Source organism: Mycteria americana, chromosome 1 (assembly GCF_035582795.1).
Source record: "Mycteria americana isolate JAX WOST 10 ecotype Jacksonville Zoo and Gardens chromosome 1, USCA_MyAme_1.0, whole genome shotgun sequence".
In the NCBI taxonomy this organism is placed as follows: Eukaryota; Metazoa; Chordata; class Aves; order Ciconiiformes; family Ciconiidae; genus Mycteria; species Mycteria americana.
Window position 1 is genome coordinate 160978360 of NC_134365.1, and position 18040 is coordinate 160996399.

Consider the following 18040-nt stretch of genomic DNA (forward strand, 5'->3'; position numbering starts at 1 on the left):
CGCATCTTCCTTCTGCTAATGCTGGAAGAATTAAAGATGCCGCCTACTTTATGACATGGGACCGTCTCCAAAGCAAGACTAAAACAAAGTGACTGTAAAACTGAAGTCCACCACAACACACTTATTTAGGAATACCAGCAGGCTTGTATCAGAGAGGCAAGTCCCTGTTCCTCAGTGCAACTATCATTATTAGGCAAAACTTAAGAGACATTTATATAACCTGTTTAAGCCTGAACTACCCTAAAGAACACAGCTCAAGCATTGTAAAGAGATGCAAGTCCTTAGCCCAAATCCAGCTTGCAAAATAAAGTCTGAAAATAGTTCATTTGGAAAACACCTACATTTTCAAAACGCATGGGGTTTGTTCAGTCATCAGCCTGCAGAATTTGGCAAGTTAAATATTAGAGGTTAAGTCACGGAGGCTGCACAGGCTTATGAGCAAAGAGATCCTACTTCCAGGACTACTTTGCTAAGCAGGGGTTGCAATTGTGATCCTTCGTTTACCTGCTTTCCTGAAAATCTTCACTACATGTAGGGTCACCATTCCCAAGACAAAGGAAAAGCAAACAACAAAATAGAAAACAAATTTTATTGAATGAACAAAAGTCTAAAAGTCTCCCATTTTTGGTTAACAAAAGCAGCAACCTACAAAACCCCTGCATTCCATGACAAATCTGTTTATGTCAAAAAAATAATCCTTGAGCAGGTATGAACATTTGTACGCAGAAGTTACAACCATTGAGATGTGTTTGAGCAAACAACTGGATACATGTCAAATTAGAAAAAAAAAAAAAAGACACTGCACATGGACACCTGAAAAAGCTTGAATTGTTTGCTGGCCGAGAGGTATATAAGATCATCAGGGCTGCCAGCAGTTTTCGGCACTTGCATCCCTTTCACGCAAAATTAAATGAGCAGCAGAAAAGTGACAGAGGTTTTAAGACTGAATAAGGAAAAGAACTGCCAACAGAACGCAGTGTTCAGCTGGCTTATTTGGCTAATTGTAAATGCAGCTTTTTAATACTGAATTTCACAAGCTTGAGTTAAGTGAGTCCGTGCTCTCAAGAGGCTCCAGGATAAGAATTCAGATGCCGTATCCACAGAGCAAAAGCAATAAAGACGGTCCGTCCTCGAACTTTCCCTGCATAGGCGATTCCTCTCAGTCTAAAACAGGCATCCAGCTAAGGGAAAAGTAACTGAGACCTACTTGACAAAATATGATTATCTGACTGACAGAAGTCTACTGGGAACTAAATGGGGAATGTACATTCACTTTGTAAATCTGACAGGGTTTTCTAACCTGTGTGATTTTTTTTATTTTCACTGGATATGGGCAGCCTTAATAAAATGGAGTGTTAAAAAGGAAGGCAATGTTTACTTTTATCCTTACACCATTTGCAGAATAACCCTTTTTATAAAGTCATATAATAAGTTTTCATGCTTTTGAATACTAAGTATTTTCAATTAAGTCTGTTTATTACATTGACTAATTTAAATCTGATCTTTTGTTTTCACGGATCAGGACATAATACAATTATTTCAAAAGAAATTATTTGATTTTGCTGTCATATTTACTTTTGATTGAAAAGTACAATAATCTGTGCTTATCTGTCACTTTATAAATCAGATTTCATCCATTGCAACTGTATCATCAGATTTATTTAATAATTATGAAGCTGTATCATATACCATAATTTCTATTCATATGTATCCTAGGACTAAAGATCCCTAATATGTCTTGATTAAAACTAACTTTAATATATCAACTCTATTATCTAAAGTTAATTTTAATCATCTCCATCATAATCATTATAACTCTGATACCCACTGTTCCTCCTCTCACGAAGATTAGATTTTTTCCACGTAGATTCTTGATGAAAGCCAGCACTGAAAGATCGACCCAATCGTCCGTGTTGTTTCTTAGAGATATTGTCTTCACTCTCAGATTTGGAAATTCCTTGTGTTTGGGATTGTTTATCCTGTCTAACATTTCCAAATGGAAAATTCCAAGGACCAAATCTTTGCCAGTTAAGTCTCTGAAAGGCAATGATGCAATGAAGATTTCCTCCAACCTAATCAAAGTAGAAAGGTTCTTTGTTAAATGCACACAGGCGCATTTGTAACATACATAGATACATGAAATTAACACCTTGGCAGGTAACAGAATTCTTTAAAAAAGAAAACAAAAAAAATGCAACAACACACAAACAAAACCCCCACATGCAAAACCATATCCAGCAAACAACTCAGTTCAATGAATTCTGATTGTTTCCCAGATCCAATTACTGCCTTCTTTCTCATCTTTTTAAGTTACCCTTTTTAACTTTCATGGGTAACTTATCTTCTGCTGGTCTTTTTACTCTCCGGACACTTTCACACAAATTATCTCTTCTGGTCCCTTCTCATCTTGCTGACACTGTCTTCCATAGGGTCTCCACATCTGAAATCATCTCTTCAGCCTATTATTTCTCATAGACTTTCAATCTGCAAATCAAAAATACATCCCCCACCCACGAGATATAGCCCTACCTATAGGAAAGAAAGCTCTGTGTATTGACAAGAAGTCCGCACAAGAGAGACACAGGCATTCTTTTGTGTTTAATCCTACTCGACTGTACTTTCTTTCCTGCTTACATGTAGCTAGAAGGCCATGCATGAAAAGGATCCACCTGTAATTTGTCTGTAGAGTATTTCTATACTTGCTGCAGCTACATTTTAAGCCAACAAGGTTAAATATTGTGACCAAATATATTGTATACGCAGATATCCTGGTTCAACCTAGCATATGCCAGGCTACTGCTGTATTGTATCTCGTCCTGCAAGTAAATATAAAGGACTCTAGCATGTAAGTACCCACATTTGACTTTTGTCTTCAGCAACACTTCATAACGAATTTCTTTTAGTGAAGTTATCTTACACTGCTGAAGTATGAGTAAGTTTGCCAAAAGTCTACCATGCATTTCCTCCCATCTTAGTAAGTTTACCTTACCTTCTTTGTTTTTCGATGCTGCAATCCTCTCTCAAGGTGTCGGATATCTAGATATTCTGGATTTTGGGTGTTTAGGTCAGTGACAATATCTGCCCACCTACAGAGTAAGATTATTACTACTCAGCTGACATTTATGAAACCTCAGCACCACTAAGATTCATGTACACACACATGCAAATACAGATCTGCAGCTTTAAATAGTCTTACCAGTGATTTAAAGATAAATGAACATGTAAAGATATAAAAGCCTCAGTATTAGAGACATCAAGCCAGATATAAAAGTATCACTTTTAATCAAAGCATTCAGTGGTTATTCCTGCTCTTGGGAAGCACCTTCCGAAATAAGTAAGAGCACCATAAGTCATTAGCTGGGTTGCTTACCCTTACCAGTTCATCAGTTTGTGAAAGGAAGAAGCAAAGTGCGGTTTAGGCAAGGAAAAACATTAGCTTTTACTTTATTTAATCCTCTCTTATGCTTTTATATTATTTTGTTCAAACCCTTGGTTTTTTCACCCACTAAATCTGTTTTTACCAGACAGCTCTCACTATAACTCACTCCTCCATTTTAATTCCCATCCGTAATAAACTATCAATTCAATCATTCCCCATTCACTCAGCTCTTCAGAGTTTCATAGCTCCTGCTAGCCCAACTGAACAAATATCCCCATATTCCAGACCTCTTTAAGCCTACACATCACCTTTTCAGTTCTGTCAATGCCTAATTACCTGCTTCTCTCTCACATCACCCTCCAAGTTCAGAAAATTCATTTCTACCCCAACCTTTGCCCTCCTACCTTAAGCACAGAACTTTCTGCTAGCTCTCATTGGGACTGTAGCAGGAGGAAGAATGTCTCCGCAATCAAAAATAATATGACAAAGGTTTGTATTCCATATTCAGAAACCTTTTCCTGTGCCATTTGTAGCTTATATGCCACAGGACAAAATTCTGTCAGTGGGATGGATAGTATGCCATTTCTCAGCACAGCAACCACATGCATAATGTGCAACAAAATAAAAATCACTTAATCTCATTAGTCCAAAATATCCAGCTATTTACAGTTATTGACACAGTCACATCACTGACAAAACAAAACAAAAAAGACATCTGGGGTTTAGGTACTGGGATAGATCTGACTGGCTATGAAACCATCAGATAAGCACTTTCAAACAATTTTTCAAAATAATTAGAGAATAAAGAAGAAGAAAGAGAGAAGAAGTTGTATGACTTTTTTTCCTCCACAACTCTTTTCCTAACGTATCAAGAAAAAACACTCCATAATTAACTGGGGGGGAGGGGGGCTGCAGAGAAGCTATTTGCTAAAATGTACGTTTTGGCCATGGAATCTGTTTCTTGAGAAATACTATTCTTTTGCACTGTTCCCTGATTTCAGAAATTAGTATTAGGCATTATGTCAAGTAAAGCTGAGAAAGCTGTTCTACTAATTCGTCATGACAAATATAACTAACTAATGAAATTTCTACATAGTGCCCTCTAGCTCTCCTAGTCTGTATGTCTAGTTTAGACACCAACTTCATATGAGCCAGACCTCATCATAAATGTATTGTTTTAATCCATAGATAAGCTAACAGAGTACAGGCTGTACCCGCGCCTGAGCTAGATCTTGGTAGCAGCATAATACCCTGTGCACACCCCAGACGCAGCCTGTGTACGTCCCCAACTGCAGCAGGAACTCCTCCAAGGTTCGTACAGCCTGTACGTCACAATTGGCATGATCGCAGGCAGCTGAGGTGTCTTTTCTTCCTGACTAATGTGAGCTGTGTCACGCTCAAACAAGAGAAACAGGCTTTGGCTTTCAGCAGCCCACACGTGTCCTGCCACATGATATAAAACTGCAGAGCCGGTCTTGAAGTTTCAAAACGTGAAATTTCTCACTAAAGTACCTGTTTCTGTTAGAACTATAGTATATTCATTCAAAAACCCTATAAAGTCGCTTGATGACCCTTAGTAGAGAAATACAATTTGTTTTGAAAGAAAATATATTGTTTTAAATTCTCACCAAGTAAATTACCTTTTACAGTGTATTGTTGGATGTTTTCTGCTTGGCTCTCCAATTAAGATCCAATATTCTACTTCTTGCTGCAAGACACGACCTCTGTTCAATAGAAGATACAACCCCAGTAAGATTTATTGTGCATACTAAAAAGAAAAAGAGAGATTAACATTCTATTGTTCTTTTTAGGATTTTCTAACATTTAAAATTGTTTCCTCAGCCAAAATAAAAATCAGCTCCTGCGCTACAAATAGTGTTTGCAAATGCATACAGGGAAACTTTTTGTTTCACAAGGCCTGGAAGCAAGACAGAAGCTATTGCTTATTATTTGGGGAAAAACACAGATCTTCCTAAAAAATAGTGTTATGCAGGTGAAAGGCATCCTAGTGTAAAATCCAAATATAAATATATATGTAACAATGGAAATAATAGTTGTGGAAAGCCAGGTGTAACAAAGTACAAATCAAGGTGTAACAAACGTCTTCCTATCTGTGATGTCTAACAGTCATGAAAGAGTCCCTTCCACTATTTTTAAACTACACCCCAGCTGACAGTTGTTACTAAAAGCTGTAGGGTAACCTGTATGAAAACAACTGGTAACTTCAATCCCTTCCTCCTAAGCATCCAATACCACATATTAAAAAACAAAACCCTCAACCAATACTCATTCAAGTTTGTGAGCAACTTCCAAGAAACTCAAAGCCTGCAACTTTGTTAGGGAAAATTTGCGACGGAAGTCAGGGCAGACTGCTGAGATACAGAGGACTGTTCTGTGACTTCCTGTGTATAATTATCCCCGTGAAAATCTACTTCAGTTTCAACTGTAACAAAAACTGAGATTTTTCTGCCTACGGAATTAGACAGCATATGGCCTTACTGCTTGCAATAATTTGTTTACTTATAATTCCCTGTAAAATAACAATGTATGCCATCATAGTACAGATGGGAAACTAAGACACAGGATAGATTAATTGACTTACCTAAAGTCACACTGGAAGTCTGTGGTTGAACTGGGAACTGAACCCAGGTCTCCCGAGTCCAAATCCAGCAACCTAAGATCATACAGGAAGTCTGTGGGTGACCTAAGAACTGTCTCCTAAGCTCAGCCTAGCAACCTATCTACCCATTTCTTTTGGAACTTAAACATTTCTTAGCTTGATTTTTAAAGAAAAGGTTTCCTTTGTTAACTAGAATGCAAAACCAGGTAAACAAGAACTGCTGCAGAATCTATCGATAGTGCTTCTGGACCCTAAACATAATTCTTCCCAGTAAGATATTAGAAGATATGAAGAGAACAGGATGCTCTTCTGATCTGACCTCCAGCCTAAAATAAGGCTGTAAAAGCTCCTTGAACTCATTACTTCACATTACATTGTTAGAAGAGATCTGTTTTTAGGCAGAAAATCTAGTATTGACTTAAAAATAACATCACTGTGACTGAGAATCCATTTCAACCATGAGTAAAGTATTGAAATTTTTGCGCTCAGTCATTACTAAACAATACAAATTCAAACTAGATATAAGGCATGTTAAGTTTCCACACACTGGATCATATTATTTCCCAAACTGCGTTTTCAATCTAGTAAACAATTTTTTTTAACTTTGCTCTTCCAATGAAGATTCTTACTAACTGAGCAAGTACGCAAGCCATTAACCTTTTGGTAACTTTAAGCACACCAATGTATTGGACTTCTCTTTGGGACATGTTTTCCAAACTCTTCTCACTCACATGGCGTGTCAGTGAATGTAGTCTTAATAAAAATCTTCTGTATTCTTTTGTTCATATACTAAAAGCTTTCATTAACCCCATGGTCACAGTCTCACACTGGAAACAAATTAGATTCGGATGATTACGCTTTATTACCTCCACACAATTACCATTTTGAACTCTAAAAGTAGAGCTACCATTCTCCATTCCTTGATGTCACTCTACATCTTCAACACAGCCAAAGGTAGACTGCTTGTTAAGCAAAGTGCAAGACTGAGGATCACCTAACACCAGTGATGACCTACTCTTTTCATTGTTTAGCACTCCCCACTATCACTATCTGCTAATTTTGTCACGGATTGTCTTCTTATGCTTATGTTATTTAGGGAGAAAAACAGTGTCAACTTGCAGTAAATTTTTCTGTACGTTTCCTCCACTAAAATAAGCATAAACAGTATCTTACCTATACGCTTTACTAGCTTTTACTGGGGTTGCTTCAAATCCAATTGGGCAAAAATAATGGTTTTGGCAATGGTAGATGTAGGCCATTGATTCATCTTTCAGTCCACGTGTTAGCTTTGCAAGGGCCCCTGCAGCTGCAAAGAAAGATCAGGTTACAGACCAGAGTGCTTTGGATCCTGCATAACATATTCAAGCAAGAAAGACCTATTTGATAACATAAAATGGTTACACTGCTTTTTAAATTACAGGACATGACCCGACAGGCACGCACAAAATACAGTTTTGATTTCAAACTTCTTAGTATTTAATTTCCTGCCTGGTACAAAAAAAAAAAACCAACATCTGCCACACAGTCTGTACTAAGGAAATGCAATATAAAGTATGCATTGTATTTAGATCAAAGTCATATTAAAAATTACTTGTTCTGCAAAAAGAAGAACCAAAAGTATTTCTTAACCTAGGAAATACACACTGCAACACAATGCAGTCCCACTGCCCCAAGTCAGATATAGCTCATATCAATGATACTGCTGAAACCCCTGAAAGCTTTCAAACGTTTTGGTATCATGAGCTTCTTGGAGCTTCCTGGTCTCAGGAACACCTCCCATGCTTGGGCGTACAATATTTTGTAACGTGACTGCAGTGCTCAGTTTCAGGAAAAGACTAGAAAAGGCACTGAAACATGAAAGAATTCTCAAATGGGATACCATGAACAAAAAGGGGATTTCCACTTTAATAACCTCCCCCAAAACTTCTCAGCATGGTTTTATCCTTTTAAAGAACCTTCCAGTTAGAAGATAATTACCCAGACTATATCAAAGGCTATAAACTGTACATGAAAGTATAAGTTTTCTTTAGGTGGCACACTTAAAAGTAAACATAAAAATGCAGCTTCGTAAGCTAATTGAGAGTAATCACCTAACTTTGGAGACAGATGTTAGCTAAAGTCAGGCAGAATGGATGAGTTCACTAACTTTAAGATCGCATTTTTAAAAGTACAAAACATTTATTAAAAACGTTAATACTTTTGTGCTGTACATTCTAAGTTTTTATACAACACAGATTTCTAAAATGCTGAAATAAAAACGTGCTGCTCCCCCAGGGTCTTACAGCAAACACGTCTTCCAGGTCACCAACACAGAACTGGAATTGCAGTGTCCTCCTGGATACCTTAAAATTCCAGTTCTGTGATAGCAGAATATATAGCACAGAATATATTTTATATAAATAAAAGTACAAATGAAAGTTTTAGCCAAATAAGAGAAAAAGTAAAACCAGAAAAATCAGGCGGCTTGGAACTATTTGATAGCTTATCTCAAACTGGAAGTACTACTTACAGAATTTGTCCTGTCAAATGCTACACATTGCAGGATTTTTCAGTTTACATACTGTAAGATGAATGCTTTAGGATTAGCTACGTACCAGTTTCTCCAGCTGTCTTGTTCTTCCCGTGAGGTTTATACAGAACATATGAGCATCCCTTGATATGGAAGTGATCATTTATTTGCCTAAACCATCTGAAACAATAAGCTTAAAGATTGTAGTAACTCAAGAGTTATTAAATGCAATTGTCTTTCCTCCCGCTTGACAGTTTAGAAAAAAAGTCTCGGTGTGCTACTAAGTACCTACCACATTAGTATATAGATTGTGGATGACCAGGGTACCCCAATACAAACAAAAATTAACATATCCTAGAGAGATAAATAAATACTCAAAGCCATTTCCTCCATCTTGCTTTTTCAGACCCGACATAGAACCATAATAACCAAAGGGATGGATTTGAAACTTTGGTCCTATTGTGTTCAGTCCAGTCACCTCTAACTTTCAGTTACTCAGCCTCCAGAAAGACATTTAAATTCTGAAATGCCAAGCTTCAACCATGATTTGTAAGCTGCATGAAGGGAATCTTCTAAGACATCAGAAGGAAGGACGCTTCAAGTGAGACTTCCTGCATATCATGTTGGGCTTCTATCACATAAGCTTCACAATGCCCAAGTGTTACAGGAGTCCCATGCTGCAACTCCTCACAGCAGCAGTAAGTGAGGACAGGTCTGCCAAGAAGATTTTTTTTCTCAGATATTTACTTTTCTGCATTAGAAGACTGAAATTCACATCTCTGAAGATAATACCTCAAACATGAAGCCATGTTGGGTGATAGGTTTGGCACTCAGCCCTCCTGTTTCCCAGTCTGCCAAGTACTTAAAAATTATTTGACCAGGCAGAAAAAAAAAAAACTAATAAGGGTAACTTTCTGTAGTGCTTAGGGCACTCACAGGGGAAAAGGTAGAAGAATTCCAAGTTTAATTTTTGGCTGTATAGACTGTTGACATAAAGAGACAAGACCATCAGCATGGTCTATAAAGGTTGACTATATCAGCATGGTCTATAAAGGTTGCTATACCCTGCTAAAGAGATACAAAATCTGGATCCAAGTCTCCTAAGGCAGAGAAGGTAGTTTTCATGACACTCTTCAATGATCTAGCCAGTACGCCACCATTAAAGAACAGACTGCTGCCACATTTTCAAATCCTGTACCCGCATTCTGTGCCAAATCTTATATATTGCCTTCAAAAAATACTAACTAGATCAAATGCAACTCATGAAACAGGCAAGAACACTGCAAAATTTTTAAATCTCACAGAAGGGTAACACACCAAAGCCCTGTCAAGATGTTCAACACTCAAGTACAATATGCTCCTGGCCCTGTTTAATCCTAAAATTCCTTATGAGTTTAAGAAAACAAAACAAAACGAAGGACAAAGATTTTAGACCCAACTCATCAAGATCAGGAAACAGCAGAGGAGAAGTGAAACAGAATTTGAAAGTCCAAGTCTTCTGTGACTCCAGCCCCATCTTTTCTTTCCTTTTTTTTCCCCCTCCTCCTCCTGAACAGCTCCATTGCAGCAAAGGTGCAGCACTCACTATCTCATTTTCAATTCTTAAATTAATTTTTACATAAAGCTACTAGTATATCAATTGCCTTCTCAGGCTGTTTCCGTGACATTAACAAGCATTTAACATGCATTTTCAAAAACAGGAAAGTGAGGGTAAAGAAAAAATTTCCTAACCGGGAGACTGGATTCATTAAGAGTATTATACAACCATTAAACAAACTGAACCAAAAATCAAATAGAATTTCATTTTCACCTGATCTGTGTAGCAACATCGCACTATACAAAATGGCTAGTGCAAAAAACTCTTTGAAAGACTTCTTTGGGCAGTGTCAGAGTACCCAGGTATGCTTCATTATTTTAAAACTTAAAGAGGACTAACTTGTGTCACCTGCCTTTTTTTTTTTTTTTTTTTTTTTAAATAAATGAACTACTACTGTATTTTTAAAGGTTCTATCTCTTAGTTTTATGTTATTTTTGCATACATTAACAACTTAGCTGCATCAAAAGAACCAGACATACCTCATTAAAGTTGTATTACCAGTGAAGGGACCAAACCTAATCTCTTCAAATGGGGGTTGAAAGCCCAGTATATGCAAAGCTTCTTCTTGAGTAATAGGTGGTAAACTGGGAGGGGAAAAAAAAATTGTTTAATAAAGTAATTATCAATATGTTTTAGACTCTCTAGAGGCAAAGCGGTCTATGTGTGACTTACCTTCCAGCTCCCAGTGTACTATATAAGAAATTCCAGCAAGATACTAAGGATGAAATTCCACAGGAAGTCTTGTATTGAGGTCGGCTAACACAATACCTAAAACAAATAAAAACCCAAACGCATTAGTAAGCATTCTTGATTTAGTTACAGGAGCAACCAAAACTACTTTTCTGTGTGCCATGCCATTGAAGTGCCATGTTATATTAAATGTTTTTACTTGGCCTGTAAGAAAAAAAAGGGAGTGCATTCTTTAAAGAAAAAAAAATTGAGCAAATACGTTAACCAATTTCTTTAAGTTTTTAGTCAGATACTACTAGCCTATTTCATACAAATCAGTCAAATTTCTAACAGCCCCACGGGAGTTCTGTACAAATGATCCTGTAGGAAAAAAACGTTCTGTACTAATATAACACACAGTTTGATCCAGTCTCTTCTAACACGTGAACTTGTAGTAAGCTGCATCTCTACCAATTTACTAATGAGTGTCATTCCAGGTCACAGATTCCCTAGACTAACTCTAACTTTCTGATGTCATGGATAGACAGTAAGAACCATACGGATTCATTAAACTAAGTGAATGTAGTGAACCATTAAACTTAGTGAATTTAGTTCAGATGATATAGGTTGTATAGAACTTACAGATTCTGATGAAGTATTTCCCAGTCAAAAGAAAAATCAGGAGTAAGACATATCAGTACTATGTTTAAGGTTACTTTTTGCCTGACCATGCTAATGAACTTGCATATTTTTTTTTTTAGCAATGAATCCCCACATAAATTTTTTCCTTATTGAAAGAAATGTTTAGAAAGAAAAGTGTTTTTAGAATTTCAACAGATGGGAGGGAAGCTCTCACGCTTCTTGGAGAAAGTATGAGATTTAGTTTATGTATGCTTAACATATCCCGTTTTCTAACAAAAAAAAGTATGAAGACATAATTAGAAGGTTTGAAATCAGATAACCAGCAACAGCGTTTACCAACAAACTGTATGGGGATAATCTTAAATACAATTCATAAATACTACCATCTCCGGAGGTCCAACACTTTCCTCTCCTTCACATCTTCAAGAGCAGAACGCTGAGGACACTCCCTGTATTGTTTGCTTTTTTTGTCTAGGGATTTTTTCTTTGTCGCTTGTTTCTTCATGTTGCCTGCCAAACAGATTTGGGAAACAAATGAATGCCTAGTTTACCTTTTATACCTCTCTTCTTAAATATTTTTAGTTACAGAATGCACCTCAGACAGAGACACTGGTTGTGTCAGTAAATGCAAACTGGGACTAAACATTAATTGAAGGAAAAAGCTCAAATGCATAATCAAGACTGTCAACAGGTTTGTAAAGCTGCCATTAGATCCGTAAACATCATCGTGTTTTTCTGAATAGAATTAACGATGACCTGCCCGACTGCTTAGAGAGAGCAGTCAATCTGATTATTCTAATGCATTAAATCAGCCATCCCGGAAATAGACTCTCAGACCAACATGGACTTCCCATCTCCTAACATTAAATACACAGGGAAAGATAATTAAATGCTTGTTTTTCACAGCCAAGCTCTGTAACCAGCTACACTTTCTGATGAAAAGTTACTTGCAAATCCAGTGAGAATAATATACCCTCAAGGTCTTTTCCTCTTTGTAAGCCACTGAGACAGTGGAAAATGAAAAGAGTTGGGCCACATGCTAGAACAGGAATATTTCTGTCCCGTTTTGAAGCCATCATATCCAAATGAAATATACCACATATATTTTAGCAAAACTTACCGTCCTGTAAGATATTATCATTTGTTTCTTATTTTTAAAAATACTACATGTACACATGAAAAGGCAATGACAATTTGCTAACCATATTTTTGCTAAACCGGTTCCACACTAATAGACAAAAAAGCAACTTTACTAGCTAGCCAACCCATTAAGGAAAAAAAAAAAAATCTACAGCCAGCTCTAGATAAGCAGAGGGATTACAGGACAAAGAAAACCAAGTGTGTGTACAAGTGCCTGATTCACAGTTGCAATCCGTGACTAGGCAGAGAAAGAACACAGGAGGCAGCAAAGAAGCCAGTTTTAAAGAAATGGGCTCCCTAACACTGTATATGTATAGCAAATCAAAATATTGACAAAAATCAACAACTTTGTTTCAGAAACCAACTGCTTTCCTAAATAACTGTAATGATTTCATTTACTTCTTGTCATAAATAAACCACATGTTTAATTTCAAAATACATCTCTGAATTACCTTGAAACATTTCTGTGGGTGACAAACCTGCACTTAACAGGTAAAAGTAATCACTGCACAATGCACTGAAAGAAAAGAAAGAAAAAAACACCCCAAAAAAACAAGGAAAAAAACCACAACCAGAAACAATACCCCAAAAAAACCCTCACACAGTTAAGTAGAGGCCAGCCTTGTTTTAGAGCCACTTCCCCAGGCAGCTACACTTGACTTTCACTCCTTCGTATGTCACTCTCTCCTTTACCAATGAGCAAATTGTTTGAAATGATGCACAGGCTCTTCTATAGCACTTCCTCAAGAGATACATGTGCTGACCAGTCCCCTCCACAAACAAGTTGTAAACATGAAGCCTTTTCCTCACACATCAGATCTTCACCACCTCACCTGCTTTGTTCTTCAGATTTGTGGTCACGCCATTGAACTCAGATTTGTCGATTTCCCATGCCAGTGGAAGCTTTCCGAGATCACCAGGCAAGCTTTCCAAGTTAGCATCTTCACTGTAGATTATCTCTGAAGCACCAGTTTGAATGCCAAGTAAGCTAGGTGTGTTATTTCCAACATTTAAGGCAGCACTGCCTGACAGGCAGGCACTAACTGAAGCACTTGGGCTTTTACAAATAGATGTTACTCTGTTTAAAAAAGCATAGTCTGAGCAGATGGTATAAAATTTCTCTCGTGTATGAGTCACAGGACATCCCCATGGGTAATGTCCATCTCCCCTAGACACCAAGGACGCAGCAGAGGCGTCTGACATGCAGTATGGCTTCACGGGATCATGAAGAGAAGCTTCTGGGGATTCTTTCCCAGGTTTGTTTTCAGTGTTTCCATTATTTCCAGAACCATTCTCCTTTTCATCTTCTGAAATGTTAGGCATTGAACGATACTGAAAGAGTATTGTACAGCTAAGAATATTTTTTTCTTTATGTTTTAATTACAACAGAGTTTGCATCATTGCCTCCATTGCCTCTGCAAGGTATCAACGAGGTACCTGAAAGAAAACGAGAAGTTAGTACAGGTGACTCAATCAACATAAAATATACTTGTCTTTGAACTTGTACCCAATAAAAGCTGAAATACTCTTCAAGATACATCACAACATACACCGTGGCTCTTCCTAACCATCTCTAGAATTCTACAAACAGCACTTTTTATTATTTGTGAGGTGCCAACAGCATACACCATAGTGATACCATAATGAAGACAACACAAGTAATTACACTTGTAAACCAGCACACGGATAAAATTTTTAACAATGAAAAGCTTTCTACATTTATGTAGTTGTGCTTGATCACTTCTATTCCTTACAGTCGCGATACCCTGCATACGTGGAATACAAAATAATTTGTACAAATTAGTAAAAATTAGTAGAAACAGCAACTTCAGGTCACAATTCTGAAGAATCCTGCATACTTTTGCTGCAAGTGAAGTTCAAGCTTACGGAAAACTACCATAACTATTACCTCTGTTGATTGTAAATTGACAACACTACCCTCAATCTGTTTCACTGCTTTCCTCGTATGGCTGTTAAGGGTTCCCTTTTGTTTTTATGTGCCTCCTATTATTCTTCAAGATGTGAGAAAGAAAAGCATCAGGTTTTATTTACAGTAGCTAAGAATTACCAAACACAAATTTAGAAGGCTGGCTTGCTTTTAATGACCTTTTTTAAAAAACAAATCGATAGCATGTGTTATCCGTCATCTCAGCAGTTTGCACGGCTGCGGTGCGAAGAGCCGTGCCGCAGATGGGAACCCCGGCACGCCGGAGGCAGGAGTTTCACCCGAGCGCAGCCCCCTGCGACACCGACGTCTGGCCACTGAACCGACCCAACGGTGCATGAGCCTCCTCTGCCAGAAGCGGGTCTCGCAACACAACGCAAGCAGGGCTCTACTTGAAAGATTACAAGACCAAAACACATGCACGTACTCCGCAGCTGCCCCCAATGGACGCAGCCAAGCGGCGCCCAGCCCCGATTCCGCCGAGCAGCCCCGGCAGCACCCGCTCTCCCCGGCGCCGTGGGGGCCCACCCACCGCGGACGCCCGCACGGCTCCGCCACGGGGTGGGGGACGCCCGGCCTCAGCACCGGGAAGGGGCGGGAGGGCTAGGGCGCCGCCAATCGGGGCCTCGGCGCGGCTCTGCGGCCCCGCCCCCCGCGCTGCCGCCAGTCGGTTCCAGAGTGAACAGCCGCGAGTTGGGGGAAGAGGCCGCGGCTCGGCGGCAGCGGGGCGCGGGGCCCGCCGGGAGGGCGGGCCCGCTCCCCTCCTCAGCGCCTGCGAGGGCCGGCGGGGCGGGGGGAGAGGGGAAGGGCGAGTGCCCGGCGGCGCGGCCCGCGCTCCCGGCCCGTTACCTGCGCGGCGCCCGCCTGCGTCGCCTCCTCCGGCCGCGGCGGAGCGGGGACGCGAGCGCGCCGGAAACAGACACGGCGCGCGGGGGGGAGGGTGCCGCGCCGCGGGCTCACCTGCGCCCCCTCCGCCCCCCGCCTCCTCAGCGCCGCCGCCGCCGGCCGGCACCAACTCCCGCAGCCGGCCGGGGGGAGGCGCGGGGCTGCCCGGCGGTGGCGGCGGCCGCGCTCCCCCTGCGGGCCCTCACGGTGTCTCAGAGGAACCGGCCGCGTGTCTCCCGGCTGGGCCGCGACTGCGCCGCGGCGCTGTGAGAGGCACCTCTTTGGCCGTGTCCCCCCCGTGTGCGCCCTCATGGTCTCGTCCGCTGCTGCCCGGCGGGCGGGCGGGGGAGGGGAGGGGAGGAGCAGCTCGGGGATGGCGGCGGGGGGCGGCGGCGGCGGCCCCCTCCGTGGGGAGTCGGCACCGGGCCGGGCGGCGGGAGCAGCCGTGCGCACCCGGCTGGCGGCTGCGCTCCTCCCTGGCCTGACCGGGGCAGGGAAGAGCTCGCCTCACCTGCCCGCCGAGGTGAGGCTCCGGGTGTCGCACGAGGATTCGGTAAAGGCAAGGCGTAAACGGCAGAGCGAGTGGGGGAAAGGAGAGCAGCAAGACGCGTGGGTGTACCTGCTGGGCCCGTGCCTGCTCGGAGCGGGAGGCTCCAGGTGCATTTAAAAAAGTGAAGCTGCCTTGACTAATGGGTGCGTGGCTGCAGAAAATCCGGTACAAATGACCCAGCGCCGACGGTCCCTCAGAGCGCGGCAGCTGCTGAGTGAAGGCCGACCGCTGAAACTCCTACCTCGGCAGGCTCGGGGTCACCGCCCCGGCCTCACCGCATCACCTTCGAATGCGGGCGCGCCTGCTTAGCTGGGCCCTGTGGCACCTGCCTGCCCCAGCCGGGCCCGCCCGGCCTCAGTGCCTCCCTGCCCTCGGGCAGCGGGTCACGGCGCACGGGAGCTCCGCCGCACGGCCCCGCGCAGGCGCCCGGTGCGGGCTGGTGGCGGGGCCAGAGGCCGCTCTTCTGTGCCCGGTGCTCCGAGAGCAGCCGGGCGCCCGGGCGGCCGTCCCTGCTGCCCCGAGCTGCCGTTAGGTTAAAGTAGGCTAGGCTCGGCTCGGCTCACGGCAAGGCTTGCCTCAGTTTTGGTGTCGTGCTTCCAAAATGGCTACATCTTCTCCTTCAGGGCGGGGAAGGTGTAGGAGCCTAACAGTGACCGTTGGGTTCTTCCTGGGGAGCAAGGGACAGACGTCTGGACCTTTTGTGTGCACCAGCTTTCTCTTGGTTTCCCTGACCGTAGTGAGAATACCTGTAACAAAAATGCTTCCAGAAAACTGTATAAGGGAACAGAAGGTTGTTTCAGGTAACAGTGTCTGGAACTGCTGACAATATTTCCCACCTCATCTTCACTGCAGTCAGCATATTTTCGACATGAACAAACACGGTGACACTGGAGACATGAGTGGAGCACTTCTGGTGCTGCCACAATTATTTAAAATGTATTTATCTTTAAATATTCGGATTTGTAATATTAAATGATGGCTTTTATAACAAAGTAGTTATAAAAGTTAAAATAAAAACCAAAACTGAGAAAGATCAAAAAGTTATATGGTGTCTTGCTGAGAGAAGATTCAATGCTAGTGAGTACAGCATGGTGCCCTGAGCCCACAGAGCCCCTACTCCCAGCAATAGTTTCTGAAAGGTGCTGCAAATAACAGAAAGAAGAATCAAGTTTCTCCTCAAATGTTAAGAGTTATTTGATAGTTTTCAGTGGTTAGGCAGAGCAAAGGTGCAAAAGTCCTCTAACGCTTGTTGGCACAGCCAAGTTTGCCATCCCCCAAACATCAGTAAGACAAGACCTAGATCAGATTCAGAATTTGATGTGGCTTCATCCCGAGGCAACCTACCTCTCGTAATGGAGAGCGTCCCATATGTCTTTGCCAGCTGGAAGCCTGTTGAGCCTTGGTTGGCCAACAGCCTTTGAAGTAATTAAACAATTCTGCCTCCAAAGCATTTTTCTCTGAGCCAAATTATAGGCATTAGGATAGCAGCAACATTGGCTTTGCGAGCCAGGACTAAAATTAGGTTGCATGATTTGTTTTACAACTTGTTTGGGTGCTGACAAATAGTGCCAGATCTCTACACAGATTCCCTGAGCTGCGCTTATGTGGGGGAGAAAAGCTGGAGGAGAGAACGGCAGGAGGGTAGAAGTGTGTCGCCTTGACTTCATCGCTGCTGTGCTTTTTTTAACGTGCCGATGCCACCCTGCTAGGAAGAGGAAGGATGTTCTGTGAATTCTATAGCTATGAAATTTCTTTTTAAATAAAAACATCTTTAACGTTCTCTTCCACTAAAGGCGACTGGCTTGTCTCATATAGCAAAACATAAGCTGGGAAGGAGGGTGATTTGAGCCTGTAAAATACATCAAGAGAGTAAAGGTGGGGAAGGGAGAGGAGCTAAAGGGTCATGGATATAAAATAGGGCCTGCATGAATTTTTAAATTGGAAATGGCAAGTCTTCTAACTGCTGAATGTCCTGAAGAATCATGTCAATGGGAACAGCAGGAGACAAAAACTATGCCTTTAAAAGTTGGAGCTTGATAATTTTTTAAGGCATTTTGTAATGAGGTTGCTGGTTGGAAAAGACTACGCTCATTGACCCAAGTGG

General features: G+C 41.4%; 1 protein-coding gene across 6 annotated transcripts; it reads right to left on the reverse strand.

The window, feature by feature from the left end:
- Positions 1–574: 574 nt before the first annotated feature.
- BIVM (basic, immunoglobulin-like variable motif containing) lies at positions 575–16367 on the reverse strand. Of its 6 annotated transcripts, none has more exons than XM_075526125.1 (11): positions 16006–16367; positions 13390–13993; positions 11800–11926; positions 10778–10873; positions 10585–10689; positions 8594–8688; positions 7173–7305; positions 5982–6053; positions 5020–5103; positions 2990–3086; positions 575–2072 (listed from the first exon to the last, which is right to left on the reverse strand). In XM_075526125.1, exons 2-11 carry the CDS (start codon positions 13877–13879, stop codon positions 1788–1790), a joined length of 1584 nt encoding a protein of 527 aa, XP_075382240.1. In that variant the 5' UTR covers positions 13880–13993; positions 16006–16367; the 3' UTR covers positions 575–1787. The 6 variants fall into 6 exon arrangements, with proteins under 6 accessions (XP_075382240.1, XP_075382224.1, XP_075382216.1 ...); XM_075526109.1 differs by lacking the exon at positions 16006–16367 and adding an exon at positions 15462–15640; XM_075526101.1 differs by lacking the exon at positions 16006–16367 and adding an exon at positions 15351–15640.
- Positions 16368–18040: the final 1673 nt, after the last annotated feature.

Coding starts and splice junctions, on each gene's coding strand:
- BIVM (XM_075526125.1), bottom strand. CDS start 13,879: ATGCCTAACATTTCAGAAGATGAAAAGGAGAATGGTTCTGGAAATAAT. Junction 10,690..10,777: donor AGTACACTGGGAGCTGGAAG/GTAAGTCACACA, acceptor TTCCCCTCCCAG/TTTACCACCTATTACTCAAG. Junction 2,073..2,989: donor AGCATCGAAAAACAAAGAAG/GTAAGGTAAACT, acceptor TACTTTGATTAG/GTTGGAGGAAATCTTCATTG.